Consider the following 12,176-nt stretch of genomic DNA (forward strand, 5'->3'; position numbering starts at 1 on the left):
AAAGGAAACTGTATTAGAATAGAGGTTGTGATTCTGATGCCGTGTGACAATACAAGATATTGTTCTTACAGTAGTTAGGTGGGGAAGGGATTTAGTTTAAGTTGCCACACTTCAGCATCAGTTAAAGTCACCAGGAATGCAGGGTAGAAATATATTGGAGGAGAAGATACAAAACAAAAGGAAAAATCATGTTTTTTTCATTTAAAAAAACTAAATACATTATTCTCATATGACAAACACGTAGTTTAGTGCACTTTTCCTGTTAATTCTGTACATCTAACAACACATGACTAATTAATACATGTTACTATTCAGAAGCAGTTAGGCCAACATTAACTGTAATTACCTAAAGTGAGCACTTACTTATCAGCATCACATCTATGTTGAGGATTTTCTATCTTGCTTATGTTTTTGAGGAGTTCCTCTGGGTTTTTGAGCAGCTGTATATTTCAAGCTTTCTTAAGTTCAAACCAGTTTCCTTTGGTCTGTAGAGCACTCCAATTACCTTCAAGTGTCTCCGTTTGTGTCACTGAAAAACGAACACCATCATTCTCACAGTTAGTTTTTACCTTTAACATTATTGACGTTGCCGGCGACAACGTAATTTCACTCGCTCCTTTACATCACGAAAATCTTTTACCTTTTACACCACCAACCTGTGCGTCCGAGAAATGCTAAGACTTGAACTAGAGTCCTCTTGGTGTGACGTAAGAGTGCTAACCACTATACGCTTATACCATTCGACATTAATTTGCCACACTTAAACATTATTCATTCTGTTTGTAGTTCCTTGTATACTTTGTAAAAATGTTCTTGTTTACCCTGTCATGTCCACATGCATTTTCAACCTCTTTGTTCAGTCCAATGCTGAGTTTTCAGCTGGTTAGTGTGAAACACTGAGACGACAGTAAATATTGACCGGATCTGTACAGAAAGTTGTCAGCTATTTCAGTTTTTAGGAGTCTGACTGTGAAGAACTTCCCTTAATGGTTCTTCATGCACACCCTTCATTTGTTGAAAGTAAAGTCTCCACGGGACTGTTGGAAGGTAACATGATGCTGTCTTTGCTACACAGCTTTATGTTTTGAACTACATTTTACTCTTTTTTTAATATAGTTTGTTTGCACAGAATTTTAGAGATAATGAATAGAAAAGTGTTTGGATATAAAAAATGTAAAAAGTAAAAAATTGTAAAAGTATGCAACGCAAATGAAATTTGTTTTTAAACGTAATACATTGTCACCTTAATTGACACAGAATATTCCCAATTTAAAAAAAAATTAATAATAATGTTTTAATTTAGTTATTGTCTGAACCTTACTTTTAGTGAAATATGAAGAGGTTCATATCCAAAATATCACTGTTGATTTCTACTACAATAAGGCCCTTTTTTAATTTAAGGATAATACTTTTTTAGGATCTCATTTATGAATAAAATCAAATAAATGTGAAATGTTTTACAGAAATGCAGTCATGATATCACAAAAAGTCATTCTCAGAATTCTAAAATAGGCATTTCCCTGGTTATCTACCTTGTATGTATAAATATAGACAAACAAATATCTTTCTAGTGACTGTGTCAATAAACTGACTTGTTTTATCCCCCAAAATTAAAACCATTCAAGACCTTTGTCTATATAAAACAACAGAAGATTAATTTCTCTAACTTGAGATTCTTAGATCTCTTTTCTTCCGCCTTAAAATTTGCAATTAATTCAGCTGTCAAATGTGTCTTCGCCCAACCGCTGGTGAGATGATGCATCAGCTCACGTTGAAGACTGCGCTTTGGTCTTCCAACTGTGAAGACCCACTTACATAACATGCAACTCTGAATTAAGCTGTTTTATGCTGACTATTCCAAGTTGGCTGCCTTTAGACATATTGTATAGTCATAATGCAAGGCAGCCAGCAAACATTTTTGTATGTCGGGAAGCGGCAACTGTAAGCACAATCCCTCTACATGCTTAGGCTCTTTAGCCTAAAGGTGCGGACACTGTCTTTGGGGATTCATTTAAGTAAGTCTGTCTGGAGTTTGGCTCAGTGAACTTAAACAAAGCTCCGAATTGCTCTCTGTTTTCATATGAAACCCTCAGCCAGAACCTCAGGCCCTTGGTAAACGGCTAAAGACTCTCCCCCTCCTTTAGAACGTATACCACGCTGACATAAGGTTATGAGATCAGGGTACAAAAGAATGTGGAGAACGCTACAGTTCATTGTTTGGATTTGTTCTTTAACAAGATTTAATCAGAAAATTTCTTAGTAACAGTTGTCTTTTGCAGCTTTTATCAATTCCAAATCAGACATCTAAGTACGCAAGACCAAATGTGGGATTTTTCTCCTGTTTTATCGCATAATGTGAAACAAAGTGATGACCAGTAACACTTTAATCTCTACAATGGGATATACAAGTCATTAATATAACAAAGGGGTAAATGCATCTCTAAATTCCTTAAATTTCTACATTAAACCTGTTTTTGGAGGCTTGCTTTCTTTTCAAGGCGAAATTAATGTAATTCCCCAAAAGAAAGGATGAGTGATTTATTAAAGCTGAATTTAATGTACATATCGATGTTCTTTACATCTGGATGTAAAGCTTTCAGACAAGTACAAGGTCACAGGATGTTCGGTAATGCAGGTGTAAAGCAGTGTAAAGACAGGAAATGGGAAACACGAGTTCATCCATACAGGGAAGTTCACAGGGAACATCCTGCTGTGTGAGCAGACAAACCATTCAAATTCAGGTATGTGTCTCTTCTGGATAACTTGCAATAAATTGTGTGCTGTAGAAAAATGTGATGTTAGAGAAGTGTGCATGCAAGGCTCTTCTGGAGGGGCAAAACGTGGAGTGTGACCAAAGCTGGGTTAGTAAAGCAAAGATGTCTTACTGGAGCACATGTTGAACTCGGGACCCCGCATGCCGTAGTATCCGGCTGGACAGTCGTGAAGACACTCTCCATACTGCCTCATCCTCTCCCGCCGCAGAAACAGGAAGAGTTTGGGTGGGCACTTCACGCAGCCATTAACCGGGGAGCATGTCAAGCAGCCTTTACAGATGGAATGTGTTCCATAGCTAGCTGCAAGACAAACAGGAGAAAGGTTATTGAAGAAATGGAATAAAGCAGAAAAGGCAACTTTACTCCACAATAAGTAACACAAGAAGAAGTTTGCAAATATGTCAAAGTGTGCAATTACTACTTTCTCTGACCTGGATTTTAGATTTACATTTAAAATGTCAAAGTGGCAAACTTTTTTACATTCTCCAAAATGCTCAGGCTAAAAAGCAACAACTATATATTTAATAACTTTACTTAACTCTAAAGGGCAATTTAAAAAGAGGTTACTTCACCACACAAAAATGCACAAGAAAATGATATACAAAGGGACAATAACAGTTCATTACAAAAGAAATTGCATCAGCATATTAGAACTAAGCTTAGCTTCAATCTCAAAGCTCACCCACCAGATGCAGCAAAGCATGTGGCTTCAGTTAACTGTTATTATTAAACACCTGTGACACAGACAAAGAAATGGATTTACAGTTTGACTATATGCGAGCTGAGCAAAGTGGTTTTATTATTATTTTCAGTCAACATTACTTGCTTAATAACTACACAAATAAACTATTTTTATGCATTGGTCACAACTGCACCTCTGCGTGGGGACGGGCTATCTGCAGGTAAAATTCTAAATTTTAAGATTGTGGATTGCCCTGTAAGCCCGTAGGCCAAAAATGTTGAATGCACATTTTTTTTCTGCGGGCATGCTGGGGCATACAGGTCATAGCGAGCACATAAACAACACGCAAGGGGGAAGTAGGTGACACGCAGGCACATGTATGCATTTTTTAACCCTCCCAAAACCTGTGCACTGTGCAAAGAGCCCATTGGTGCAGTTCAAGTGACAGCGCATGCAAGGAGTGTGTACTTTTCACTTGAACAGCACCAACGGGCTCCTTAAGAAAGCTTTGCACATCCTTTAGTGTGCTCTGTGTTTGCAACCTAACTGACTGAAATTAGTGATATGGATATGGAGAATGAAGTTTGTGTGGACATCCTTCGGGCGTCCTGCACCTGTGTGCAGCATTTGTGCACAGTCAGTAAGGAGGCAGTGCACACACCTTACTAGAGTGTGGCGTAACGGGGCACTGTACATCAGCATCATAAGCTTACATAATCCTCACGAATACATCACAATACATTTGCTACACGTACAACAATGGTTGTTCCATTTTCATGACGTTCCTCAAGGCAACTGTCAGACACACCTGTGCTCCCTTTAAGATGCAGCCACACCTGGCTACGACCTCCACGGGCCTGGACAACCCAAAAATCCACAGCACCCATACAGGACAGCCCCCGTATGGATGCATGCGACTACGGCATAACAGAGTGATAAACGTCTATTTGCAGAAACATGTGTGGGAGGGGCAGAGTCACTGGCTGATTATTGAGAAGAGTAAAAAGAAACACATGCCTAACATTGTAGCTTGTTTTCTGGCCTCTTTTTTTTTTTTTTTTAAACCAATCAGTAAATAGTAAATCCAAACCTATATAACCCCTCTACTCTGCTTTATGTCTATCCATTGATGGGAGTAATACTGCCTAACCTAAGCCATCTGGGGCCACTGAGGGTTCACTGTCTTGCCCTAGGACACTTCGACAAGTGACTGGGGTAGCCAGTAATCAAACCAGCAATCTTTCAGCTGAGAGCCAACTGTTGTGCCTCTGAGCTACAGCCACTGACATGCAAACTGGAAGACGGGGATATGGTGGTCAGAATTTTGACGCAAGCCACATGCTGTCTTTGTGTGCGACCTTTAAGTCACTGATGCTCTTACCAACTTTTAACCTTCCTGAGTAAGTGCCAATACTGGCGTATAGCCGCGGTTATCTTGTGAAGCAGAAAGAAACCACATCTTTTAAGGTAACAAAAGCTTCAGAGTCTCTTTTCAATGTTTTATATATATCATTGCCCTCATGCAGGATCTTTTTAACACAAACAATTGTAATAATGCATAGTAACGTCCAACTACCCTGGTGGTTCAGATGAGTGTAACCTTTGTCTCAGTGCTCAACTCTCAATGACTTGCAGTTCACCGGTTGACAGACAGGGCAGAGTTGAGGCAAATCGCAAATGTAGAAGGGCTAACCAGACGAATACAACCCAAATATAAGGAAGAAACCATAATGGATGTATCAGTGTACTAGTTTTTTAAACTCACAGTAAATATGTCAAACTGAACAATTTGTAATTTATGCAAATGCTGGTTCTCCTCTTTGATTCCCTCAACATTCGAATGATGATTGGTTGTGGATGTGAATACTGCATTAATTCTGGTCAGAGCTGGCTTCCTAAATGATCTTGTTGAGACAGCCGATGAAAGCCACCCCAAAACCACAGTGACTCTGGCCACGGCTCCAGTTGCCTGCGGAAAACAAAGCAGCCAGTAAAAGTCAGTTCATTCCACTATAAGTGACTTTCAGTGTAAACTCCTTAGTGTCCCATTTAAGGGAAAATCTCCTTGGGCAAATCCAAACAAGAGCCATTTCAGCTGATCCAAGCCAAGTTTTAAGTATCACAAAAAGGGACTGAGGAGGAGCAGCGCTCATACAGAAGGACCCACCACAACGCTTAATAGAGCACCGTGCAGAAAGCAGCCCAGAGCCTGGAAGACAAAACACACAAAGTCTGCCTTATTGGCCGAAGATCCTCATATTAAGTTCTTCTGAATGGATTCACCCAGACAAAAGTGAAAAATAAGTAGTCCCAGTGCAAGCATCGGTTTTTAATCAGGTGAAAATCAGTCAGCGGTTGTCAGTGGCTTCCTCAGACTCATCTTTTTTTCTATTTCCTTTGTTGGAGGGCTGGAAGATAGTCCGTACAAAAGTATGCTGGCTCGGTTGAGCTGCATTCATCCAACTGAACCAGAGTAGAGGGAATTAAGATTGAGTGCTAATCAGAACGTGTCTCTGATGGTCTTAAGGGATGAGGTTTACGACGACACCCCATCGATCACATCCCCACTGCGATGCAATCTCCAAGTCTATTCATCACACGAGGCTGGTGATGGTTCATCTCCAGTCGGCACTCTTTCACTAAGACATCAAGGAGGAGCCAAAACCCCAAATTATAACAAAATTTGGCTTCTCCAATTCTCAAATGGAAAATTGTGTCTCATGTTCAACTTTTCAAACCAGTGTTTAAGGTATTACTAATTCTAATTTCAGCTGTGCCCACGTAAGCAATGCACAGCAAAGTTATTATTCCGTTTTTATCCTAGAGCCAAAGAAAGTCATTTAAAGCTAATAGGTTATTCTAAGCCCCTTTACTTATCTTTACACCATGATTGGAAATTCTTTATAGGTATGGAAAAACACTCTTTATTTTTTAATACCAACTTTAAAGTCATTAAATTATAATGTACTGGAGCTTTTTTATGCTACTGTCCAAATATTGCGGCCACCGCGTGATGTGGAGGCATGGGCAGAAGATTAGCTGCTGCCTCCCGATTTTGATGCCCCGATTTTTTGACAATCGTTGCCGTGGTCATGAATGCAGTCAGGGGACCCTGGAGACCCCCCTATAAGTCAATTATTGCGCTGCTGCCTTCCTGCCCAACCACCTGTCACTGAACGGCCACCACTCAACCTCCAAATGTGTCCGGGCAGCCACTGCCCAATGTCAAAACATTCTTCAAACCTTCACGGCCGCCGCACAGCGTGTAAACATGCAGCTGCCGCCTCCTGATTCCAACTGCCGCCGAGCGGCCACCTGTCAAATATGCTGGAAAACGTACATTTAGGTCGCCGCGCGGTGGCCTTTTGGGATGTGTGAGCAGATGCTAGCAGATGAATTATTATTTACAATTACCAACTTAAATTTCAGTCATACAACAAACATAAAATGTTATTAAAGGTATTTAAAATACAATATATTGTATTACATTTCTAAATAATAAACTATTTTCACTACATAGGCTGACGGAAGCGCTTAAAAAAGGGAAAAGCAAAAAATCCTTGCATGGTGACTCACTACAAGCCTCTTTATTGTTCAAAGAATTTCGTCCCAGCAAAATAAAATAAAATAAAATAAAATAAAATATGGTGGTGTGGTAATTGGATTACTGGTCGATCAATCAACAACATAATTGCAGACACTGACAGGGCTCCTCATAATGTTTGGCACAAAGATCCAGTTTACTCTTTGTTATCAAACATTTGTTTTTCTAGTTGCTAATCTTAAAATGCATGCTGATTGAGAATAACGTAACCACATGCCGTCTGACAGACGCATATCCCACATCCTGGAATTAGCATGTGACTGGGAAAAGAAACACTGGGGGGAAAGGAATGGCTGTTCAGAGTGGAGAGGAACTCTTGTTGCTGATGACGGTAGATGAGCTTTTGTACGTGTCTGTGGAAAGCCTTGGAGCTTCAGGCCACAGGTATGTCAGGAAAGAGGCCACAATTCAGTGTCTGGAGCTGTGCTGTCCAACTCACGTCCCACACTGCTGGTATAATATCCAGTGTACTTTACATTTATCTGTCGTCTGCCAACAGGTTTCAGACATTCTAAGGGAACATATTTCTACAAACCCCTTTCTACAAAAAGCTTCAGAGTGTAAGAATCTCTTCATCACAGCTGCTTCTTAATGTCAGGTTAAGGCTGCTGTATATTTAACACACAAAAGTATTTAGTCAGCCATCAATTGTGTAAGTTCTTTAAAAAAAGCTGGTCATTTTTTTAATCATATGTTTACGTCAACTATGAGAGACAAAATGAGAAAAAGCAAATTCTGAAAAAAACACATTGTCTGATTTTTAAAGAATTTATTTCCAAAAATATAGTGGAAAATAAGTATTTGATCATCTCCAAACATGTCTGTCATAGTTTAGGTATACTTATGATGAAAATGACAGGCCTCTCTCATCTTTTTAACTAGGAGAACTTGCACATGGATGAATATTTCCCCCCACTGTAGAGTGGAATGTAATCGAAGTTGTACATGTGGTCTTCTTTTTTTTTTTTTTTTTTTGTCTGTTTAAAGCGGGTTTAAGTGAATTCAAATCATGTTTTGACATTTGCCCAGCAGCCCCTTTTCTGGGTTTCACAGCCTCACTAATCATGTCATGCCTTCTACCAACCACTTTAAAACCCAAGTGACCCCGACGTGAAGAGAAGATGAGCTAATCGTTCACACTGGCAGCATGGACGCCAGCTTTACCGTACACGGGTTTCAAGAGAGCAGATGCGTGCACATCAATAAGAATGGCACTACTTGCACACCATAAGCTGATGTCGTTTACAGTTTCAACCACACGGTGCTCATTACACAAAACAAAATAAATCTGCCGTTTCCACTTCTGAAAGATCCCTGTGGGCCCCAAGTGTTGTATTTACAACAGCCAGAGTTCATTCAAATATCATAGGGGAAGCATCCACGAGAACCTTTTAGTAGAAAAACCTAATAAGTGCCTCAGTGTGTCATGTCTAAAGGCTGGCACAAAGCTGCCGCTGATGTGCATGAACCACATGAAGGACCCCTCATATCCTCTTCCTTCACCATTAGTAAAGCCATGATGATTGGATTGTGTTGATTCTAAATCGAGTCAGATGCATTTTGTACATGTGCCTTAGCAAAGGGAAGTTTACATGATGCATATATGTTCAAAAGACCAAATTGGCAATTAGAAAACCCAGAGCTTTCTTTATTTAAATATGAAACACCTGCCAGTTCGCTGCCACAGCATGTGGAAAATGACTTAGCTAGCACGCTTTGGCACAGAAGAAAACCTGTACTGCAGATTTTTGCACAGAATGGAGAAATGTGTTATGATGAAATGAGGTCTACTGGTGGAAATGCTGTCAACAAGCTTGGTGCCCCACAAAATGAAAGAGTTTCTTCAATTCAACAGATTCTTTAACTAACCGCCTGCTACCTTTTTTAACAAACAATCCCCGGTCATTTATCAAGCTATCACTGTGCTCTGCATCCTGGTTGGCTGGAGACCTCGTCAGTCAATCCCATCCATGCCCTGTCTCCTGTAATTTTCCAAATCTTTCACTGTGAGCAGGTCTTTGTCTTCCTTCCATAAAATTTGACTTCTTTTTCTACTAAAGTTTGAACTCTAAAAGTTTAAACAAGAGAGGAAAGTGTAAAAATGTTCACGTCTGTCTGAGAAAAGTGTATGAAGCCTTAAAGCATCCACAACACTATTTTGTGGATTCAACCTATCCTGGGATATTTTTAGAATGTTACTCTTGCAATAAATGGAATATTGTGTCGGCTGATGTGATGCCAACATATCCTCACTGTAATGTTGACAAAAGTGTAAAATATTTAATACAAAAATTACAAAACAAACTTTTCCAAAAACATCAAATGTTTTCTCAATTAAATCTCAATTAAAGACCCATTTCAATGAAAATTAAGTTTTTGGTGTTTTTAATATGTGCTTGTGGCATTCTTCTAATGATGGAAGACGTATAAAAAGAAAATTTTGCTTAATGAAATGAAATGAAATGAAATATCGAAATAAAATATTTTTATCGTCATTGAACATGTACAACGAAATTACAGTGCAATGTTTCGGGTCATAATAAATAAAAACTAAAACTGCGAAATAAGACAATATAAAACACCAGTAGGTTAAATTATGTTTGATAATGGTTGTGAGAAAGCAAAAAATGTCATTTGAAAAAGCTTGTAGTTGTTGTGCCACAAGCTCCCTGCTCCGCTTCAGCCACTCTCTGACAAATACGTCCATGTGTGTCTCCATTTTCCTCGTCTGAAATGACATCTGGATGGATAGCTCAGATATTGCTCGCCCTTTTTGCTGCATCGGTAATGTTCATTTGGGGGTTGTGAGGGACCGTAAGCTAGTTGGAGAGAGTGTAAACAAGGAGATGCTGGTAAGTGTGGGCAGGCTTACACCATGGCAACAGTTCTGACTTCAAAATTTCAAAAAGCAAATTTCTAATGAACCCAAACTCAACAGTTTACAACAGAAATGTGCGCAGCAACTGTGTTCTAGAAAATGACAAAGGCTTTCTGCTTTTGGCATAATCCCAGTTAAAAGACCACTGGGAACGCTTTTACAATTGATGAAAAGAGGATTGAAGTCAAACTTTCTTGATTTAGTTTTGGCTCACAAACAGATGTTTGTAGCAAATGTGTGAAAACTTCGTGACAGGTTGCTAAATAAATTGTTAAATAACATTTGCAGATAAAAGCTAGAATTGGACAGTTCCTAAGCATAAGTGTGAGGCTAGCACGTCATGTACACAAACTGTCGTTTACATATTCTCTTTGAATTTTGAGTCTCAATCTAGTTGCTTGTTGATAAAGTTGACAGTTGTTTCAGTTGCACCTACCGATCTATAAGCAACACAAATTGAGGAAAGTTTGAGGTGGGTTTGAGACACATGTATAACTAACCTCTTAAAAAAAGGTAGTTCCTATTTTTTGAGATTTTAAAGATTTCAGCAACAAACAAAAAAAGATATGGTCTAAGTAGTAAAATTTACAACCCCGTCAAACATTTGAATCTATTTTTAGAAGCAGGAACCCATCCAATATGGAAGCCATGCCAGTCAAGTTTGATCTTGCTGACATGGCATTTATCTGGATTATGGACCAGAGGTTCCATCGCAAAGACTGTTTGCAAGTTGTCCACAGCAGTCAACGCCCAGTGATATTCAACTGCTAACAATCTGTGCTCCTGGGCTGAATATTTGTTTTCATTCATGCACAGCAGACAAAATCTCAGCAGGACAAATGTTGGCATGCTGTTTGATATATTAGAGCCCTCGCCCTGCAGCCATATGCTAGCTGGGAGGTTTGTTCTGAGAGCAATTAGAGCTGTGCTGAGATCAAGCAGAAACCCAAACTCTATCTCAGGTACATTTTCTTCAGGACTCCAAAGCAAGCATGACAGACTGCACTAAGGGCTGCCAAAACCCCTCCACAATTCCACCTACGACCGGCTAAACTTCCTGCTTTCCATTTACCTACCGTCACCCATGAAATCACTCACATCCACCCATTCCAACGTTCTGCAATCCGAGACCCTAACAAGGCAAATTGTGCATAATTTGTTTCTTTTGTGCACTAAACTTACCCTCAAGACCCAGAAGACCCTTTGGTTAAAGGTTTTCACGGATGTGCTGATATGCAGACAGGTACTAAAACGAATGTGTGAAAAAGCCTTTTCCAGTCTTTTGATGTTCTGTAAACTTTGATGGACAACACAAATCAGACTGAGTTTGCGTTGTTGTCAAATTCCTTTCATTTTCATCTTGTATTTGTATTTCTGTGAACAAATAAACATATTACTGGAATAGTTGTTGGATGGCAGCTAGGTTAGCAGGGTAGCCTCATTGTGTCAGTATTTGGTGTAGCTGCAGGAAGTTCAAGGTTTTGTTCGTGACCACACAACAACCAAGTACAGAAGACAATTCAGCAACAAACACAGTCAGGATTTTCCTTAAAAAATGAAACTAAATGAGACAATTACAGGCAGCTGTGACCAACCATGAAGGCCACAGACAACCTGCAATGAGAAAACCAAAAGGAAAACCATCAGGTGGCCACCTATAACATGCACCTGATGGATAGGCAAAAAGAATACAATAAAAAGGTGTAAATATCAACATAAAAGTCATTAATTCAGGATGGTTTCAAGCAGAAACAGTTTTTATAAGAGGTCACCGGGGGGATGCCCGGAACTCCTGGGTGGTGGTGGGGTGCTCGTCTGGGGCTGTGGGCGTCCCTCTCCGGTGGGGCCCTGCGTTGGGCTCTTCTGGCGCGGCGGGGGGCTGCTTTCCTGGCTGGGCTGGGGCGGCGCTCTCTTTCCCTCCGCGCCTCCCTGCTCTCTGGCTCTGGGGGCCTCGCGGCGGTCCGGCTGGCCCTGGCCTGGGTGGCGGTCTTGGTCGCCCGGGGGGCGGTTGTTCCCTGCCTGTTCCCGTGTGGCGTTGGGGGAATTCCGGCTGCCGCTGCTGCTGCGGCGGGGGTATGGGTGTGGGGGTGGCTGGGCGCTCCTCCTCCTTCTTTTCACATTCCACCATCCATTTTAGAAGAACATAAACACTCACCTGAGCGCAGGTGTTAGCTCACCTTTGCACTAATAGTTTGCATGATTGAATGAATGAAAGATTTCACACTAGTTGGTTTAAAG

At 40.4% G+C, this 12,176-nt stretch overlaps 1 protein-coding gene across 1 annotated transcript in view; it reads right to left on the reverse strand.

Moving 5' to 3' along the window:
* rspo2 (R-spondin 2) overlaps positions 1-12,176 on the reverse strand; it is an 83,570-nt gene that overhangs the window by 47,783 nt on the left and 23,611 nt on the right. Inside the window, exon 2 of the mRNA NM_001252245.1 lies at positions 2,886-3,074. Coding sequence (NP_001239174.1) covers positions 2,886-3,074 — 189 coding nt within the window. The remainder of the gene's footprint in view (positions 1-2,885; positions 3,075-12,176) is intronic.

Source organism: Oryzias latipes, chromosome 16 (genome assembly GCF_002234675.1).
Source record: "Oryzias latipes chromosome 16, ASM223467v1".
In the NCBI taxonomy this organism is placed as follows: domain Eukaryota; kingdom Metazoa; phylum Chordata; class Actinopteri; order Beloniformes; family Adrianichthyidae; genus Oryzias; species Oryzias latipes.